The sequence below is a fragment of the Amblyomma mixtum genome, chromosome 2, assembly GCF_055824585.1.
Source record: "Amblyomma mixtum isolate Tamu chromosome 2, ASM5582458v1, whole genome shotgun sequence".
In the NCBI taxonomy this organism is placed as follows: Eukaryota; Metazoa; Arthropoda; class Arachnida; order Ixodida; family Ixodidae; genus Amblyomma; species Amblyomma mixtum.
Window position 1 is genome coordinate 282,542,750 of NC_143013.1, and position 21,770 is coordinate 282,564,519.

The 21,770-nt window shown below is 50.6% G+C and overlaps 1 protein-coding gene across 1 annotated transcript; it reads left to right on the top strand.

The window, feature by feature from the left end:
- The first annotated feature begins 5,789 nt into the window (after window positions 1-5,789).
- Window positions 5,790-7,263, top strand: LOC149364230 (uncharacterized). Its single transcript, XM_089570055.1, has one exon. It carries the CDS (start codon window positions 5,799-5,801, stop codon window positions 6,630-6,632), a length of 834 nt encoding a protein of 277 aa, XP_089426181.1. The 5' UTR covers window positions 5,790-5,798; the 3' UTR covers window positions 6,633-7,263.
- The last annotated feature ends 14,507 nt before the right edge of the window (window positions 7,264-21,770 follow it).

Sequence of the window (21,770 nt, forward strand, 5' to 3'; positions counted from 1 at the left end):
TGAGCCGCCGGTGGAGCCACCCACCACATACAACGAGGTTACAAACATATATATGGAAAACAGACGCTTTTGCCCACGCCCACACCAAGAGCTTACCAAGGCACAAGCCACGGCTCTTCGAAGAGCTCAGACAAAAAGTCTTATGAGCCCATATCAATTGGCCTTAATTACAAAAGTTGAAGTTAATCCTATTTGCCAAATTTGTGAGAAAAACGTAACCACAGATGATTACCATATTCTCTGGGGATGCGAGGGAAATCCACCCCCTAGAAAGCTCCTGCCATATCCATTAGCTGATAGCTGAGAAAAGATCATACGCAGTGAGGACAAACAAGTACAAGTCGACATCGAAGATGAGGCCACCTGAGGCGAAAATGGGCTAACGACGAAAGAAAAGACTAATAAAGTCTATTCCTACTCCTCCTTGTCACGTCGTCCAGGCGGGACATTGGGAAAAGTTCAACTACACTGTAGTTCAACTAGCAATAGTCGCTCCTCAGTCGAGATTAGAGCCCAGCGCTTTGGTGCCCGTTTCTGCGTTTCGCGGCGTCGCCGCCGCCGTTGTCTGTTGTAACCAGCAGTGGACACCTTAGTCGCGCTTTAAGCTGCGAAAACAAAGGAGCGGGAGCTTGGAAAGCAGAGGGAAAAATGGGTAAATTGGTTTTTGAGGAAAGGAAATGACGCACTATCTGTCTCACAATCTCGGTGGATACCTGAACCAGAGGGAAGACGCATAACTGCCCTCTTGGAACAGTGGACACCTCGCACTATCTGTTTCACACATCTCGGTGGACACCTGAACCAGAGGGAAGGCGCATAACTGCCCTCTTGGAACAGTGTACACCTCAATAGTGCTTTAAGCTACTTGGCGGCAGTGACAGATGTGCGCTGCGTGCGTTGGCATTGACAACCTTGTGCCACAAACGCGGCGCTGAAGCTATAGGCCTTTGGCGTTCGTTGTGTTCATTAGCGTTGGCGTTGACAACGTTTTACACTCCGATCATTGTAAGGAAAGGAAATGCGCATAACTGGCCATTGAACTGGCTCCCTGGGACAGTGGGCGCCTGAATCGCGCTTATAAGGTACGTGTGGTAATGAGATAGAGATGTGGGCTCCAGGCATTGACAACGTTGTGCCAGAAACGCGGCGCTGAAGCCATAGGCCGTCGGCGTTGTTCATTGGCGTTGGCGTCGAGAACGGTTTCCACTTGGATCATTTTAAGGAAAGAAAGTGCGCATAACTGGCTCCCTGGGTCAGTGGACGCCTGAATCGCGCTTATAGGTACGTGGGGTGATGAGAAGGAGGTGAGGGCTAGCCGTATGCGAAAGGCCGGAATCCATGGAGCGTTTTTACCGCGGCGATTCGTCGATTTTCGCCCGACGGCGCAGATTTGACGCCCGGCGTCGAGAAAAACGCCCGCCGCCGCCGATCAGGACCGGCTAGATTTTGACGCGCGGCGTCCGGTGAGACCGGAAGCGGCGGCTGAAGCGAGCCAATAGCAGCGCAGAAAGCCCGCTCTTCCGGTCCTCTGCCTGCCGCCGCCAACATGGCCGCCATGGCCGTCGAGCTACGCCGTGTTTTTGGCACGGAAATGTTATTGTCGTGAAAATAAACGCTTCGTTAGACTTGAAATGTCGCTTTTTTTAGAGAACACAGCCGAATCTTGGATCGGAATGCCTGCGCTCCCTCGCTGAAGCGAATTTGTCGAAGAAAACCGCAGCCGCTGGTGTCCGCGGCTGAGCAGGCGTCGAAAGGTACGCGACGGCATGCATTCGAGCACGCAAATCTTTACAGATACTTAAGCGCGCGTGCTAAATGTCGAAGTGAAACTTTCCTGATTTGAACAGAATGGTCAGCGTCGCTGTTCTCACAGACCTCCTTGCACAGTTGGTGTTTGCCACTTGTTGATCACATTTGCATTCGCGTCGAGGGATGCGCGGCGGCGCGCCGCCGCTTCAACGCTTCATGTATCTCCAGCCGGGCGTCGCGCCGCCGCGACGTTTTCTGCCGCGCGAATGTCGTCGAAAAAAACGTCGCATGTATCCCGGCGGTGAGCGAACTTTCGCGATCAACCATTAGCTTCCACCTTCCTGGGTGGCAGGGTGGGTGAGGACTTTAATGTAGATAAAAATACAAACAAACAGCAATTCCTTACCACTCATGTGGGAGGACATCCCGTTCCTCTCGCTCGTAACGCCTCCCACAGCTGTGACAACCTCGCGAAACTTTCATAGACCTCTTCTTTGAGAACCAAGCTTCGGTGCAGCAAATCGAGCATATATTTATCTATTTTTCCGACCACAAAGCTTCCTTCATGACAATCAAGAACTGTTAGCGGAGTGTTTTTTGAGGAAGGAATATATGTGAAAATAACAAGTCTGTAATTGTACAGACATGTCTTGCTCGAATTCTTTGCCTCAATCTATTGAAAAGCTGAAACAGCTGATGAGCTGCGCTCAAATTTCGCATTAGGAAGTAACGTAACCTTCGGCAATTTTTATTTGGAAAAAATATGTTCTCAATCGTACAGATGTTTGAGATTGACTACAATACATAGTCCGGACCTGACGCTGAGCCGCTAAATCCGCAGTGTTACCTGGAACAGAACACAACATACACTGGGCAGTGATCATTACATTATACAAAGCACTGTCCCATACAAACCACCCCATCACACAAATACAACGCGCAAGCTCATTAACTGGAATGGCATTCGCGCTGCACGCACCGTTCTCTCAGACACTCCCATCGCAGACATCGACGGATGGGTGCAATCACTCAAGCATGACGTTCACCACAACACGCGACACATTGAAACTACAACCGAAACCCCTACCCTCGACACACGCCTAGCCCACCTCTGGGAGGCTTATCACAGCCTCCTGGAACGCTGGAAAGGCAACAAACATAACAGGACACTTAAAAAGCGGCTGGCCGCGCTGCAGACAAAAATCCAACAGCACTCTGAGGAGCTCTGCCGGTCCAACTAGGGACAGATATATGACGGCATCGCCGGAAACCTGTCCAGCAAACACGCATGGCAACTTCTCCGACACCTCATTGACCCCCCACACACCAAATCAGCAACACAACACCACGTGACACGCCTCACACACAAACACATTGACGACCCGACACCCTCCTAGACACACTTCAAACCATGTACACCTCTCCAGGCGCCCGACCTCTACCCCAGTGCACAGGACAAGCAAATCCCACACTCGACACTGACATCACGGAGACGGAAGTCAGAGCGGCCCTCCTGATTCTCCGCGCCAACTCCGCACCTGGTGCAGACCAAATCACAAACTCCATGCTCCGTAATCTGGACGACCAATCGATCACCCAGATTACGAAATACTTCAACCAGTGCTGGAGGGAGGGTAACCTCCCGCAGTCGTGGCGCCATGCCACGGTAATATTAATACCCAAACCGAACAAACAACTTACAATCCAAAACCCTCGCCCGATTTCGCTAACCTCATGCCTCGGGAAGCTCCTCGAGCATTGTGTTAGCGAGACTCACAAGTCACATGGCGGACGACAATCTTTACCCGCATAGCATGGTGGGATTTCGCCTCCATCTACCGCAGAGGACACCATGCTGCGACTCACACACGACCTTTTCGAACCGCTTCTTTCACGTCAAACCAAGGCAGTCTTAGCTTTGGGTCTTTCCAAAGCTTTTGATCGCATTGAACATCAGGCGATCATGACTGCCCTATCATCATAGAATGTGGGTTTGCGCACGTATGCCTACATTCAAGCATTCCTCACTGACTGCACAGATGAGATACACTTCGACCCTCTGTCTTCGCTTTCTTACACGCTTCAGAGTATCGGCATCCCTCAAGGGTCCGTCCTCTCCTCCTTTCGCTTTAACATTACCCTCATCCCCCTCGCCCGAAAATTGGCGAATATTCCCCACCTGAAGCACACTCTATATGCCGATGATATCATCCTGTGGACCACCCACGGCAGTGACGGCGTATAGAGAACGCCTGACAGGAAGCAGCCACCCTCGCCCAAAATTACGCTCGGACCATCGAACTGTCTTGCTCCCCAGAGAAGTCCGAACTGCTCCTCATCCGGTCTAAGAACCACCGCTGTCCCCGCTCCCCCATTGCCACTGAAGTGAATGGTGACCCGGTACCTGAGGTTGTCACCCTCCGTGTATTGGGCCTGCACATCCAGAACGATGGCAAAAACACCACCACCCTCAAGAAACTCAAGCAGGTTATAGGTGCGATATCACACTGTCGTGTCCGGTCGCTGTGTTGAATGCAGCGAAAGACGCACACGGTACTTTAAGACTTCGTTTATTTAAAGCCGATGAGGGCGCGACCAGCGTCGACCGAGGCAGGAGCCGAACTGGCCGCCCGAAGAAAGGAGGGAGCGGAGAAGCGTCCACGGGAGGGAGTGGCTTCCCAAAACAGGAGGAGGATGCGGGGGCGCACCATGGGGGGGCATCTGGCGACAGCGTGCGACGAGGGGCAAGTGGTCGTTAGGAGGAGGATGCGAGTGGTCGTTAGGAGGAGGATGCGAGTGGTCGTTAGGAGGAGGATGCGAGGGCGCACACACACAAAAGCAATAAGGGGACACAACACTTCCTTCCCCCTTAGAAAGTTGCCTGGTATCGTGCAGGGGGTCGGCGCTCACGCGTGGAGGCGCGCTGGCTTTGTGCGCTCGGGGGAGAAACACTTGTAGGCTGGCTGTTGTTCGCTGTGTCTCCTAGGTCTGTCCTGGGCGAAGTCTCTTCTTCCGGGAAGAGGTGCCAGGCTATGTGGGAAGATGGTGCACGTGTTCTCTCCGCTGGCGGACAGCTCTCAGACGGCGTCGTAAATCTACGCAGCTGGTTGAGATGTCGGCGTGCTACTGTGCCATGTATGTTGACGAGCCAAGAGCGCAGGCCTATGCGTCTGACAATTGTAGCTTCCTCCCAGCGTGGCTTTTTCAGAAACTGTCGGGCGAGGACGCGCTGCCCCTCATTAAGCGTGCCGCAGCGCGGAATTGCTTTTTCTTCCCGGAACGTCTCTGCCTTTGGCTCGGGGAGGATGGCTGTGAGCTGGGTTCGCATTTCACGCTCGAACATCATTTTCGAGGGGGTCTCGCCTGTTGTGCTCTGAACCGTCGTGTGCTGCTTGAAGAGAAAGCGCGCAAGGCGGCGCTGCAGCGAGCCTGTCTGGTCTCTTTCAAGGGCGCGTTTTAGCTCGGCGACGTAGCGCTCGGCTTGTCCGTTTGTCGCTGGGTGGTAGGGGGCCGATGTAACTGATGAGATCCCGTTGTCGCGATAAAACTTGAGGATCTCCGCAGACACAAACGGTGTTCCGTTGTCCGACACTACCTTGCGCGGCAGGCCGAACGTTGCAAATAGTGATCGGAGGTTGTCAATGACTGCTGCCGAAGTCGTCTGTCCCATTTGCCTTATCTCAAGCCACTTTGTGTAGGCATCTACGACCACAAGGAAAGTGCAGCCCTCAATTGGTGGAGGCGTTGGAACCATGCGGCTAACAAATCCGTTCCTGTTTTTTGTCCAGGCCGTGTTTTTCGTGAACGTGGAACCCGCATCAGAGGGGGCGTACCACGACAGCACTGGAAATTGGACCGACCATCGTGTTTCCGGCGTGATTTCTTCATCGGAATGCATCGCGAAGACCAAACTGATAGGACTGCGCAACTGGACACCACTACTGCATGCGCATCGCACGCCACCATCGACTACGTCACCAGTCACAGCACATAAAAGAGAAGCTTCTGCCCGGTTCGCGACTAGTGGGCACGGCGGAGGCGTTGGAACCATGCGGCTAACAAATCCGTTCCTGTTTTTTGTCCAGGTAAGAGACAAACAGCCTGTTTACTCTTACCGCAGTGACAATGTGTGCCTACTGCTTCTGCCGTGCCCACGGCCGTTAGTTACGCTCCTTACAGCAATGTATCATTGTTTTGTTGACGTGCTTGCTATGTGTGGTGACGTAGAACCAAACCCAGGTCCTTCGACGCAGGAAATGCTGCAAACAATAATGGAAGATCTTAAACAGCTGAAACAAAATACAAGCTCTACTAACACGAGACTGTCTGCTATCGAAAAGAAGCTAGACGATATTTCCTCAACGGTTACTGACTACACCTCTAAAGTAGAATCACTGGAAAAAACTGTCGACAGTCTACTTATGAAAGTAGACGACCTAGAGAATAGAAGCAGGCGGAACAACCTAATTGTGTTTGGCGTTAAGGAAACTGAGGACGAAACACCCCAAGACCTTGAGAACATGGTCTGCAAGGATGTTCTTCTGGACCGGTTGAAAATTTCGGATGTGGCTATTGAGCGTATCCACAGAATAGGGAAGCCAGCTGAGGACAAATGCAGACCAGTTATCTTTAAGCTAGTTGACGGGAGGGTCAAAGAGAGAATTCTCAAAAGCTGTAGAAATCTGAAAAACTCAGGCTATAGTATATCCGAGGACTTCTCCCCTCGCGTTCAGTCAATACGAAAGAAGCTCTGGGAAAGTGCGAAAGAGGAAAGGTTGAAAGAAGAGAAGGTCATGCTCAAGTTTGACAAAATTAAAATAAACGGCAAACTGTATCGATGGGACGACGCCCGCAATGAAAGAGTTCCCTGCGCTCCAAAGTGATGGTCTGTTTCCAAACTCGTGTCCGCACAAAGTAACACACAGAGCTCAGGAGCACTAAGAACACAGACATCCTTGAATTCCTTTTCCGTGCTTAACATTAATGCTAGAAGCATAGTAAATAAATTCGACGAACTTGAAAGCCTCCTCTTCACACACGATCCTGACGCTGCTGTTCTGACAGAAACATGGCTTCATGATGCAATTCCGAATGATGCAGTTATCACATCCGATCAATACGAAATCGTTCGTCGCGACCGCACTTCAAGAGGGGGCGGTGTCGCTATTCTGATAAAGAAAGGCATTGACTATACGCTGATACCGCATCACACCAACACTGAAATGGTTTGGGTTGTTCTCCGTCTTCTTCAGCTTAGTCTTTTAATAGGTGTTATTTATCGACCACCGAATGCTGATACTTCTGTACTGGACAACTTGCACGACTTTTTAAATGAACATACAAAGCGCTATAGCCATGTTATCGTATGCGGCGATTTTAACTTGCCAAACATCAACTGGGATTCTCTGTGCGATCAAACTTTGTGTGCTAACTCGGATGCTTTGCTCAGCATTGCTTTCAACTATAACTTAAACCAGGTTGTTCAGAAACCTACGCGCATTACAGAAAATACCAGTTCTCTTCTTGACCTAGTGTTTATATCGGACCCTGTTAGTCAATTGGGCTTTTCGACAGATGTCTTTCCCGGAATATCAGACCATGAAGCGGTGCTCTTTAAAAGCGAATTGCTACGACCAGTAATTGTTCATCAGGCAGGAAAAGTGTTTCGCGACTTCAACAATGCTCAGGATGAAAGCGTTCTAGATCAGCTTGAAGTTACGTATGAATCCTTTGCCAAAAAATACACTGATGGGCGTACAAGTGTGAACGACTTGTGGTTAGAATTCAAAAGTACGGTTCATCAATGTATCAACAAGTACGTGCCGCTTAAACATAAGAAGCTGAAAATCGCGTGTCCCTGGATAACACGCGAGATCATACAGTTAAAACGTCGCGTGAAGCGCTTATCAAGGTCAAGCAATAAAGTTGGTGGTGCTTTGCCGGCTCTTCGGGCTGAACTGCGTTCAAAAATAAAATCTTCACGGTACCACTTTTTTAATGTCAAGATGCACAATTTTCTAAAAACTGACCCCCAAAAGTTCTGGAGGCATCTGTCACAGAAAAAAGACCCGGTTAACAAACTTCTCCTTAACAACACAGTTGTTACTGACTCCCTCTGCTTAGCGACTGCCTTCAATGAGCACTTTTCTTCTGTATTCCTGAGTAACAGCAACTCAGTCTCCGAATCTCGAACTAGCCATTTCAATCTGCCAGACCTAATTATTAACGAGGAGGGTATTGTTTCGGCTCTATTAGAGTTGAACACAAAAAAATCCTCTGGACCAGACGATATCCCTAACGCTTTTCTGTACAGATATGCTGAGTGGTGCGCTAAATACCTTTTCATTATTTTTACTGAAAGTCTCAGGACAGGAGAAATTCCAAACGACTGGAAAACAGCAAAGGTGGTACCCATTCACAAATCAGGAGACAAGCTTTGCGTGAAGAATTACAGGCCAATTTCTTTGTTATGTACGTCCAGTAAGGTATTAGAACATTTTATTTTCAAGCACATAAGTTCATTCCTAGAGGGAAGCGGTTTTTTTATTGAAAGCCAGCATGGGTTTCGGCAAGGCTTGTCGACAGTGACGCAGCTTATTCATATTACCAATGAAATTATGATGTCGCTAGACAATAATGGACAGGTAGATTTAATTTTCATTGACTTCGAAAAAGCGTTTGACCGGGTATCGCATGGCAATCTTTTGTTAAAAATAAGGTGGTGGTTAAATAATCGGCAAGTAGTCCAATGGTTAGATTCCTACCTTACACAGCGGCATCAGTTTGTTCAGATATCTGAATCTAATTCCACAAAAGCGCCAGTACTTTCAGGAGTTCCCCAGGGCTCAGTCCTTGGGCCGCTTCTCTTCCTTATTTATTTGAACGACCTGTCCTTCAACTCACGCATACGCTGTCGGTTCTTCGCCGACGACTGTGTTATATACCATAGTATCACATCAGTCGAAGACCAGGCACTCCTAACCGACTACTTAACAGCAGTTTCCAGCTGGTGTTGTACTTGGCAAATGGGTATAAACAGTTCAAAATGTGGAAAAATGACAGTAACACGAAAGAAGCAACCGCTCCAATGCACATACAAAATCAATGGCCTTCCGATCAACTCAGTGACTCAGGTGAAATATCTTGGGGTAACCATGACATCCAACCTGAACTGGAGCGTACACATCCAGTCCATTGTCTCAGCAGCGTCCAAAAAACTTCGGTTTTTAAAGCACCGCCTAAAGCATTGCACGAGCAAAACTAAACTGACAGCATACACATCACTTGTGCGTCCAGTGCTCGAATACGCCGACGCTGTATGGGATCCGCACACAAAAACGGATATAAAAATTCTTGAAGGCGTCCAGAGGAAAGCACTCCGGTTTATTTACCACGCTTATGGTCGGCAGGTCTCGGTATCTGATTTGCTCAACAGATCTGGGCTTCCCACGCTTGAATCCCGTCGAAAGCAGCACCGACTAAAAATGTTGTTCAATATCATACATAATAAAACAAAACTGAATTTTCAGAGTTACATGCAATACAACACAACACGCCCCACCCGTAACAAACACGAACGGACTATCTTGATGCCACGATGCCGAACAAAAGCATATTCTTGTTCCTTCTTTCCACGCACCATTTCCGAATGGAACCGACTGCCAAGCGATATCACCAACCTGGTATCTTCAGAATCTTTTTTGTCTGCTGTTTCGGCTCATGTATCGCAGTAGCGCGTCTAGTACACAGTGTATTTCGATTTCCTTGTTTTTATTCTGTTCACTTAGTCTGTCTGACGTCGGATGATTTGCCTGTACTTTTTTGCTTCCCATTGGTCTTATTGAATTTTGTTCTCGTACTGTAATCGCCCTTTGTTGCTGTTATTTGGTTGTTACTACTTTGTAATTTTTTCTTTTTTTTCTTTGTGCACTCCTGCCTTGACCGCCAAAGGGCAGTCGGCAGTATTTATGAAATAAATAAATAAATAAATAAATAAATAAAATCAATGTGCAGTGTGTGCCATGGTGTGTCTGGCTTTTCCCATTCTGGGACAGGAGCTTTCGGCGGGGCGCTCCGGCTGCTCTGGCAAGGCTTGCATTCTCGCACCACTGTTTCGATGTCGTTGTCAATGCCAGGCCACCACATGTAGCTTCTGGCACACTTTTTCATTGCAACGATGCCCCGATGTCCGGCGTGGATGAGAGACATAGCTTGTGCGCGTAGTTCTCTCGGCATCACAACTCGGGACCCAAATATGATGCAGCCGCGATGGGTGCTCAACTCTGTAGCTCGCCTGCGGTAAGCGTCGAAGTTGTCCCCTTTGAGTTTATGCACGTTGCCTTGTTGAACAGCTGTGTAAACTAGCCGGAGAGCTGCGCACTTCTGCGTAGATGCTGCAACTGTGCCTGCTGTAAGCGGAGGTTCTGGCAGTGCTTCGAACATCAGAACGTCTCCTGGTGGAAATGGTTCGTCAACAGTTGCGTCTAGTGGCAGACGGCTTAGCGCATCGGCGTTTTGATGTTTACTCCCATTGCGGTAGACCAGAGCGTAGTCGTACGCTGAGAGTTTGATGCACCAACGTGTCATTCGCGGAGACAAAGTTGGTGGCATAGGCCTTTGTGGTCCCAGAATGCCCAATAGCGGTCGGTGATCGGTTATAAAGGTCACCTTCCGGCCGGCAATGTACTGGTGAAAATGTGTCGCCGCGTAGACGATGGCTAGCCCTTCTTTGTCAAGTTGCGCGTAGTTGCGTTCTGCTTGCGACAACGTACGTGAGGCGAAGGCGATGGGAGCTTCCCTTCCTTGCTCGTCAGTTTGCGATAGAACCGCGCCGACTCCGTACGGTGATGCGTCGCAAGCCAAAAGCAGAGGCTTCCTTTCGTCGTAGTGGCGGAGGACTGTACATCTTCGAATCAGGTCTTTCAGGGTATCGAATGACTGCTGATGGCGTGGCGACCATGTCCATGTCACATCTTTCCGAAGGAGTTGGTATAAGTCGTTGGCCACGGTAGCTCTTTGTTCCAAGAACCGGTCGTAGAACGTCAAGAGTCCGAGAAAAGCCTGTAGCTCCTGCTTGTTTGTTGGAGCTCGTGCTTCTGTGATCGCTCGCACTTTGTCCTCGGTAGGGTGAATGCCTTCCGCATCAATTCGGTGTCCCAGAAATTGCACCTCTGGCACCGCAAAACAGCACTTCGATTTGCTTATGCACAAATTAGCGTTTGCTAGCCTTTCGAGAACGAGCTCTAGGCGCACTGCATGCTCTTCAGTGGAAGTGCCACTGATGATGACATCGTCAAGGTAGACACAAACTCCTGGGATGCCCTGAAGCACTGTCTCCATGAATTTTTGAAATATGGCCGGGGCTGCAGCTACGCCAAAAGGCAGTCGCTTGACTTTGTACAAGCCTTTCAGTGTGTTAATTGCCAATAATTCAGCAGTTGACTCGCTCACCTTCAGCTGCTGATACGCCTGGGTGAGGTCCAATGTGCTGAAGACTCTTGCGCCACGTAGTACACTGAATACTTCTTCAGGTGTCGGTAGCGGGCAAGAGGACGCTTTAGTCGCAAGATTGACGGTGCTCCGGTAGTCTCCGCAGAGGCGTATGGTTCCGTTCTTCTTGCGAACTACGACAAGTGGTGTGGCCCATTCTGAATGCTGCGTCGGCTCGATGACACCTTGCTGCTCCAGTTTGTCCAACTCTTTTTCAACTGAATCTCGGAGAGCAAACGGCACCGGCCTGGCCTTCAGAAATTTGGGTTGCGCGTTGTCCAACAACTCCAGTGTGACCGGGGGCCCTTCGTTTCCTGGAATCTCTTCCGAAAATACTCTTTTGTATTTCTCCTGCAGTTGCTCAACCATGTTCTGGCTCGGCGTCTGGTGTATGCCGCATATCATCACGCCTAGTGGAGAAAACCAGTTTCTCCCTAGAAGGCTTGATCCTGTGCCCTTCACAACAAGCAGAGGTAGCGTATGGGTCTGGCCGTTGTAGTTAACCTGCACGTTGGCAGAGCCCAATAGTGGCAGATTCTGTCCTGACCACGTTCGCAGGTGCGTGTCGTCTTGTTGCAGGGCGGGTGCGTCAGATGGCCATGAAGTTCGGAACGTGTCCTCACTGATCAGAGTACAGGCTGCGCCGGAGTCCACCTCGAACTTAATCAGCTGGTGATGTACGCTTACTTCTGTAAAAATCTTCGGTCGCGTGCCGAGATTCATGGTGTTCAGGTCGTACAACACAGATGGTGTTGCTGATGTTGTTCCATGGAGATCAGATAGCGGCGTATTCTCTGAGGCGTTGACGCTGTGATTAGGCTGGGAAGGTGGCTTTATCTTGGCAAGTCTCCGTTTCGTAATGCATGCTCTTTCGATATGTCCTCGCTTGTGGCAAAAATTACACGTGGCTGACTGGAATCGACATCCCTGGGGGTTGTGTTGGTCGTCACACCGCCAGCAGCGTTGTGCCTTTTTGACCGATTTTACAACAACAGAAGGCTTGCGCACCTGGTTGCTTGTCTGGTGTACCGGCTCGGTGTTCCGGCGAATCCCTCTCTGCTGGTGACCGGCGCTCTCCGCTCGAACGGCGATGTCGTAAGCTTTGCTGAATGTGAGGTCCTTCTCAGCGAACAGGCGCTGCTGCAGTGACTCGTCACTCAGTCCGCACACAAATCTGTCGCGTAACATCACGTCCAAGGGAAGCATGGTGGTGTTAGCAGAAGAAGCTGCGTCTCCCTCCTGCCCGGTAGCTGTTGTCGACAGCGTTCCAAAATTGCAGTCGGCAGCGAGCTTCTTGAGCGCGGCTACGTAGGCGCTCACAGTTTCTCCTCCCAGTTGATCTCGTCGTTGGAAGCGAGCCCGGCTGTAGACCTCGGATGGCCTTGGGTCGTAGTGCTTTTGCAGCGCTTTTACGATGTCGTCGTAAGACACTGCCGCTGGTGTGCTTGGCTGAATAAGGGCGCAGACAGTATCGTAGGTCTGCTCCCCGCACAGCGTCAGCAGGTTGGCCCTCTTCAAGGCTGGGTCTGTGATGTTGTTAGCTTCAAAGTAGAACTGAAGGCGTCCAACCCACGATGACCACGATGAGCCGTTGAACTCTGGTATCTGATTGGGAAACCCTCGCGTAGCCATGGCTTGTCAATAGCGTTGCGTAGCGCGGGTCCAATCCACTTTCTCGTCGCCACTGTCGTGTCCGGTCGCTGTGTTGAATGCAGCGAAAGACGCACACGGTACTTTAAGACTTCGTTTATTTAAAGCCGATGAGGGTGCGACCAGCGTCGACCGAGGCAGGAGCCGAACTGGCCGCCCGAAGAAAGGAGGGAGCGGAGAAGCGTCCACGGGAGGGAGTGGCTTCCCAAAACAGGAGGAGGATGCGGGGGCGCACCATGGGGGGGCATCTGGCGACAGCGTGCGACGAGGGGCAAGTGGTCGTTAGGAGGAGGATGCGAGTGGTCGTTAGGAGGAGGATGCGAGTGGTCGTTAGGAGGAGGATGCGAGGGCGCACACACACAAAAGCAATAAGGGGACACAACACACACCTCATTCGCAGGGTTTCGGGACTGCATAGAGGCATGAAGGAGCGTGACCTATGTGGCCTCATTCATGCCTTTGTCCTCAGCCGTGTGCTGTACACTACCCCATACTTACAACTATCCAAACATGACATAAACGCTTTGGATGCTTTGATTCGCAAGGCATTCAAGGTAGCACTCCATCTTCCCCTCAACACACCCACAGACAGATTACTAGGCCTGAGCCTCCACAACAGGATCGGGGAACTGGTGGAGGACCACCGACAGGCTCAATACATCAGGCTCACACAAACCTCCACAGGTCGGTATATCCTGGACTCCCTCGGAATCAGAAAAATTCAGGGGGCACTTTGTTGGCCTAAAGTGCGGTGAGGCGAAAGCCTTCAGCGTGATGTGGCTGCTTGTGTCACTGATGTGTGGTTAAGGTGTTAAGATTCGCCTCTAAGAGTGGAACGCGACAGCGTCTTGCAACGCTGCCGGGGAGTCCACATAACGCCATCGCCCGTTCGGCTCTACGCCTTGCTCGTCGGTAAGTTAGTTCTTGAGGAAAGGAAATGTGTATGTCTCGAATATATCGGTGGACACTTGAACCTCGCCATAACGGGAAGGGAGGAAGATGGGAGTGAACGAAGACACCGTATTCACTAGACGCGCCTTTGTTTCATTCCAAACCAGCGAGCTGGCCTGGGCGTAGTGGTTAGCGTGCTCGTCTCGCACACCGGAGGCCCTGGTTCGTTTCCCCAACTCGACAAATTTCCTACTCTATCTTATTTATTTATCTAGTCTGACTAGAAAGGTTCATTAGGCCAATCGGTTAATTAAGAAACTAACTAAACTCAGTCCCACTTACTTGGAGCATCACTATACGATGACTTTAATTGGTTGCATGGCTACTAGCCAAAGTATAATTGGCCCCGTTTGAAATTCGCGCACTGTGAACACGACCATTTCGACCAAATGAAAAGCGTGACATTTCTGTCGACAGCTCCTGCTTACAACGATGAGGCATTAAAGGCTAACGCCGCCTTAATACCGGCCAACGACCCAACCTTCCTCTCCATCCCACGACCCCTTCACCGGGAGCTCCTCATCAGGCCGCTCCCGAGGAATATGCACCCGTCTCACCATGAGCAGCGCCGCAGAGCCCGTGCGAAGGCACTCCATCGAGCCTACGGCTCCGAGCCGGACGCCGTATGGGTGGACGCTGCCTGCACGGGTGATGAAGCGACAGCAGTTGTGGTGGACTCCTCATTATCCACCCAGTTGATATCCCTCTTGATCTTGTAGAGGGAAATTGGGTTGATGGTAATAATTGTTGGAGGATGCTTGACGTCTTGCAGATTCGAATTGCTCAATCACATTGCTAGAGGACACTTCTGGAGAGGTTAACTTTTTATAACAATTAAAAACACAAAGGAAGATACAAGCAAGGAGAAAACATATTTACACTTGACTGACTCGTAGTCCTGCGTGACGAAATCAGCCCTCGGTCCTGCCGAAACAGCTGGTTTTAAACCCTATGTCCCCGCCCTCGGTGGGGAGAATAACCAATCAGGTAACTGTAAAAACATCCACCCAATATACTATTGCGGAAAGGAAAACATCACCAATCAACAATTCGGAAAGGACAACACAACCAATCAATGATTGGGGAAAGAAGGTAACTCATCGCGACAAACACTGTACACATATGTACACTTTCCACCATCACGATTTTGTAGAATTATGCTTTCCTGCTGCGAGCTTCGCGAACACACTCACTTTCCCAATGTCCGGTTGACCCAAGTTCAAGGAAAGTCACTTCAACCCATTTGTTCCGCATCGTCGCTCCTCATGCCTGCAGCTAGCGTGGCAATATCCTGGTTACCGCGCTTCAAGCTGTCAACGCACGCCGCTGCAGACATGGGACAAAAGCCACGCACTGTGACGCGGATCCGCCTCGACGCACAGCGAGCCATGCACGCTTTTCCTGGCAACACGACTCAACTGGCACAGAAACTTTGGGACCAGTATCTGTGTACAGCCCAAGACCCCCGTGGATCTGCGTACACTTATGCAGGCAGAGAGAACACGGAGCTGGATCAACCTTTCCAGCTCCATGATCTGCGTGCGGCTCTCGCCAAAATGAAACAGGGCACTGCGCCAGGACGGGATAAGGTCACCGTCAAGCTTTTGACGAACCTGCCCGTATTGGCATACCAGTCCCTCCTGGAATACGTGAATGCGATTTGGCGCGGGGACACCCCCCTGCCAATCGAATGGACAACGGCTCTGGTCACTTTTATTCTTAAAGGGACAGTGAGGAGAGCTCTATCAATATTTTTTTTTTACAGCAAAATCCGATAGTTTGGCATTTCATGGCTTTGTTGCCACTTGGCCGGCAGCGAAATATGCCTTTATTTCTAAGAAATTTGGATTCGAAGTTGAAAAAGTTTTTCCCGCCGCTCTGATTCAAACTTGGGATTCTCCTATGACGACACAGGACTAAGTGACGTGAAACATGACGTGCTCATGACGTAGCGCAGACTCCGTGATTTCTGACGGCCAGCAGTGCGGCCTAGCAGCAGCCGAAAAGAAAGCTACCGCCGGCAGCACGTTGAAGGCATCTATCGGCTATTGCGGCCGTCGCTTTGTTTACGTTTGCACCGGCGTTTTGCCAGCGTTACGATTGATCCCGTTCTCGAAGTCGCCAAGGAAGTTCTAGCAAATAGACACCTTTAGCATACCGTGTACCTTGTTACCGCTAGCGGAATACCGGGAGCCCGCCTACTACTGCCGGTGAGCAGGCGCTTATTGGTCCCGATCAGGGTTGCCAGCTCTTAATCTCAAAAAATAGCCAAGAAAATGATAAAAGTAGCCAAAAAGTAGCCAGTCTACGGCCATGGTCTCAAAAGTAGCCAGAATTGGCGCCAAGACACCAAAAAAACGTCACCAGAGGCAGGAAATTTACAGTTTAAAGACAGGGGGCAACCTATGGCGCAACAGTGCTTGTAAATGACTTGGAAGCATAAGAGGTATTTATGACATGACTTGAAAAGTGACCAGAATAAATCATTTTCTCTTCGGCAGAGCAAATACTTTGTGTTCTTTTGACGCAGTCATAGTTATTAATGCGTGAGCATTAGAGGGGACATGTCGCGATTTCGCGATGGGTAAACAAAGTGAAGCCCTACGTGAAGCCCTTGTGAGTCCTACGTGAAGGCGTACGTGGAACTCTAGGAGTGACGCACTGCCTACCAGATTATGAGTACTCTCCCCACCATGGCTTGTGGAAGTTAAATTACTGGTTGGTTGAGACTGGTTGCTTGGGAAGAGCAACCTGGGCACAAGCCCCACCAATGGCAGCACTTGCCATCGCAGGGCTGTAGCGTATTGCTTAACCACTGCACCACGGCGCCAGGAGTGGTAGGACTCTCAGCGATCAGTAAATGTATAGAATGACCAATTCCACATATCTGGGCATTAACCCATTAATGCTATCTCGTCATGCCCTTAAGACGAAGCTCAAGTCTGATTAAGTCGCCGATCTTTGTCTGAAGCCTGCTTGACGTGTAAAATCGAGCCTCGAACCGAAACCGAAGTGAAAACCGAAGTGCCTGCGCGACTAATTCGCATTTGGCCTAACCCCGCTAAATTGTTCCCCACTTATCGACAACAAGGCAGGTACAACAGGATAATGGTGTTCATAAATAGCACTTCAAAAGTAGCCAAAGAGTAGCCAAGTAGCCAAGCTCAAATTTTTGTCGCCAAGAGCTCTCAAAAGTAGCCAATTTGGCGCAAAGTAGCCAAACCTGGCAACCCTGGTCCCGATGCTGCAGGAGCGCGCGTAGCTGCCGGATACGTGGCGCCATCTGGCGACGTCAAGGAGATTTGCGCATGCATTGGCTGCGCCTCAGTGATTCGTAGCTTCTCGTGTTCTAGTGTTTCGAGAACCATTGGTTCTAGCAACACTGTTTTGTCCTATGACGTCATCACGCTTGCACTTGCGAGTTTGGCCTGTGGCGGCGATACCTGTATTTTGGTTCTTGCTCTTTTCTACGTTACAAGAGCTTTGTTGTCAGTATGAGTGGAGTTTTTGTAATCAGGAGCTGGTATTCTGTCGATACAAGCCAGCTTCAATTTCTCCTCGCTGTCCCTTTAAAGCTGGCAAACCGATTGACACAGATAACCTCCGCCCCATCTCTCTCACCCCTTGTGTGGGCAAACTAATGGAGACGATGGTGCGGGATCGGTTATCTACATATCGCCGGTGGCGATGGTCTGCACGGCCGGGTCCTCCGAGCGCAGCAGGGTCTCCCAGTCCTCCCAGGTCTTGAGGTTCTCTAGGCCCCGCGGGGGAGGGTCCGCCGGGCAGAGGGAAAGGATGTGGAGGAAACAGGCGAAGGGTTCTGGCATAGGGCGCATGCCGGATTGGGGAAGGAGGGATGATAGTGGGCTAGGTTAAGGGGAGAGGGGAGAGTGTGTCTGTAATCTGCGCCAGAGTGTTGCGTGTTTGTTATATAGGGAGGGGTGGGGCGGGGGATAGAGCTGGCGTGAGGTTCTGTATGCCTGCGTCAGCTCGCTGAATGAGTGCATGCGCTCCTTCGTGAATCCCCGATCCGAGACCACCTGAGCCCAGTTTAAAGAACCTCGGGCTAAAAGGCTGGCGGCCTCGTTTCCGGGATTCCCGGAGTGCGCAGGCAGCCATATCAGCTCCACTTGGCGCAGACTACACACACCATCTCCCCTCACCCCTTACCCTAGCCCACTATCATCCCTCCTTCCCTACTCCGGCATGCGCCCTATGCCCAGAACCCTTCGCCTCTTCCCTCCGCATCATTTCCCTCTGCCCAGCGGACCCTCCCCCGCGGAACCTAGAGAACCTCAAGACCTGGGAGACCCTGCTGCGCTCGAAGGACCCGGCCGTGCAGACCATCGCCACCGGCCGGGCTGCCAGTGCTATGGACCTTAGGAACATAAACACTTGAGTGCAGTGGGGTCGTGCGGGGACCCTGGGGCGTGCCCCGAATTCCTGTTGCAATAAAGTTTCTTTCTCTCTCTCTCTACAATCTCACAAGCCATAAGACTGGCCACACTGCTATTTCATGTATATGTACGGCTGGGACAACATTGCCACTGCTCAAAGTTGACTTCACTTACTAGTAACACTGTGTCCAAACGTCCTGCTCGCCATGCCTCCAACATGGACGGGTTAAATGCACATCGTCAACAATCGAAACGGCCACATTATTTGCAATAAATAATTGACATGATCTTTTAACGATTTCAAGAAGCACCTAGCAGAAATTGTCTAGCTAAAATTGAAGAAATTAGGCGGAGACTTGTATTGCTCCGGTATTTACATACAGAAAGCGTCGTTCGACCGCGAAGAAAAGAGCCGCAGGCGACGGTATTGAACTCCGGTGCCAAGCTCACGGCTCGCGTAGGATGATGACCACATTCTCCGGGGATGCGAGAGAAATCCTCCTCCCCAAAGCTCCTGCCACATCCCACAGCTAACCGCTGGGAAAATACCATGCGCAACGGACACATACAAGCGAACATCGCAGATTGGATCCTCGAGGTCGCCCCTTCATGGAGGCCCCCTTGGGCGAAAGTGGCCGAATGACGACAAAAAAGGCCTAATAATTAGGTTTGTTCCTTCCCCTCCTCCATCGATGCGTGGCCTGGCACGCGAAAAAAAGAAATTAGACCTCAGCTTACCGGTTACTGCATCGCTGATTGGAATTAGCGGCCGAGAGGTCTACTATAGTGGCAGGCCCACTTCGATGTTTCAAAGGCGATTGCCCGGTTGGGCGTCTCCCATGCCCGTCTTGGCGTCTATACGCGCACGTGCATGCTCGGCCCTCCTCTTGCGGTCCTCGGTTCGATCGCGATCCCGGCACACTTCACGGACTCAGAGCCCGCTTGCACGAAGCAATCTATTCCCAGTTTTATCTTATTCGCAATCTTGCATTGTGTCGTGCGCGTGTGCGCGTAGTGTGCTCAACCAAATCATCACGCGCATGCGGCCTGTACATCAGTTAATATGTAAATAGACTCATTATAGTGTACCTCTCCCCTGTCCTTTCTACTATCCCCTCACCTCTTTCATTTCACTTGTACACACTGCCTCCTATCCTTTATTTCCGCAGCCTCAGCTCAGGTGCTTCCAGCACCGATAGCAGATGCCGGGGCTAGCAATAATGTTTTTCCTTCCATTTACCATGTTTAATAAAGCCACTTTCTACTACTACTTATTCGCAGTCTAAAAAATGAAAATGAAAATTTGTTTTGAGGAAAGGAATGACGCAGTAACCGTCTCACACATCTCGGTGGACACCCGATCCGCGCCGGAAGGGAAGGGAGGAAGGGTGAAAGCCTCCTTTGGTAAATAACTGGGTCCCTGGGTCAATGGACACCACAATCGCGATTTGAGGAGCGTGGCGATGGTTTACACCTACAAAGTGCGGCAGTTATGCGCCTTTCCTTTTGTCAAAACGAACGGAAGGTTTCAACAGCGAATAAAAAAAAAGTGTCTGGCGGTTTAGCATTGCTAAGCACGAATATCGAAAAACTGGAAATAGGGAGAAAGTGGTGCCCTAGTGGAGGGCTCCGGAATAATTTCGATCACCTGGGGGGTGGCACTGAGGACAACCCTTCAAATTTTTTTTTGTTAGTAAGATTCGATAGGGGTGGAAAACTTTATTTCGCAAGCGAGTTTGGACCGTGCAAGGTCTCAGGGCCACCGCACAGCCCTCACATTACGCGCATGTGTCCAGGCCACGTAGGGCCATGGCACTGGAACCCCGGTTCACACAGCGAAGTTGCGTGTCCGGGTCCTGCGACGCAAGGAGGGCCTCCCATTCCTCCCATGTACCGATGGCGGGCTGTCCCTGCGGGGGAGGATCGGCAGGGCAGCCGAAGAGGATGTGGTCCAGGGTGGCGTGCGATCCTCCGCAGAGAGTGCAATCTGGGTAAACATGGCGGAAGTAGGGTTGGTATCCGAGCTGATTCCAAGATGGCGGCCTTCATAGCACCGACATTATATCCCAGTGGTTGCCATGGTAACCGAGGTGGTTACATAATCGAAGTAGGAACAGGCAGCAGCGTGATACCCTAGCACCACAACTCGAAACTAATGTCGATCCGGTATACAGAGTGTTTAACCTAAGACCACACAATTTTTAAAAATAGGCTTTTTGATTTAGAAGAGCGCTTTTTCGGCATAGCACTGTGTGCGGTTTAGTACATAAAATACAGCTAAGACGGGCTAACTAGCAGGCTGGTTAACTAATACTGAATAGTAAACAGTGAGTGCAGCGCTGGTCGGTGCCCCTATTCCAGTGCTCCACTTGCTTCTGCCTCCCGTAGAGCACGCTGTACCACACCTCGTTGGTTTTCACAGTAGTCGCCAGCCAGCATTACATCCCATTGCTCCGCACTACGGTTCTGCATTACTTGTACAACGTCAGTCTTTTGGCATGCCCATGTTATATGATACATCGTGGGTCTTCCACCACACCACGGTCATACACCCGGCTAAACCGCGGGATTAATGATGTTCCCTAATATACAGATTCGGGTACGTCCCAATCTCAAGTTTTCTCCATATACCCGCCTCGCACGGGCCTGTTCACTGACTCCAGCTGAGAGGCCCCTGTGAGGTGTGATGTCACTGCAGGTTAAAGAACCCCAGGTGGTAGAAATTTCCGGAGCCCTTCACTACGACCTCCCTCACAGCCCGAGTCGCTTTGGGACTTTAAACCCCCATAAACCATAATAACTGCCTCATGCAGACAGAGGACAGATGAAAGGGGTGTGAGAGGAAAGATCGATAGACGCACGTCGTAACAACCGCGTCCGCCGAAGCGACCACGATGGCTTTAGCAACAGATCCCCGCTGTGGCAAGGAGTCATCACAACCGGCGAAAGCCCCTAGTTCCCAGACCCGAAGGGCCAGGGCAATGAGCTGCTTAAATGCAGTAGTCCTTGGGAGGGATAGATGAAAATTTTGGTTGCGACGAGAGGAAAGGCGCAATTAAGAACTGCCACCTTCTCATTTTGCGTTTCGCCTCCATCGAAACGCGGCCGGCGCGGTCGGGTTCGAACCCAGGTACTCAGGCTCAGTAGACGAGCGCGTCAACCACTGTGCCAGTACACCGGGTGTCAAGAATTTCGCCTCCACCGAAATTCGACCACCGCGACCGGGAAAGGACCATGAAATATTTAATGTTAGGAAAAGCGCACGAGAGATCGGTACTTCATCACTAGTCACCACACCGCAAAAAATATTTGAGCTAGCTTCATTTAGGCACTAAATTTTCGCCACAAAACAAAAACAAAATCCTATTATAAATTATTTAGCAGTCGGAGGCGAATGCCACGCGGTTACCCATGTATTCCAATTTTTTAACGCATCATTTGAAAGCATAAAACGCAGTGACAATTCGGTTCTAGAAAAAACAAAAACAGGTCGGGGTGCAGCCGCCGAATCCCCTTCCGCCCACATCGATTGGG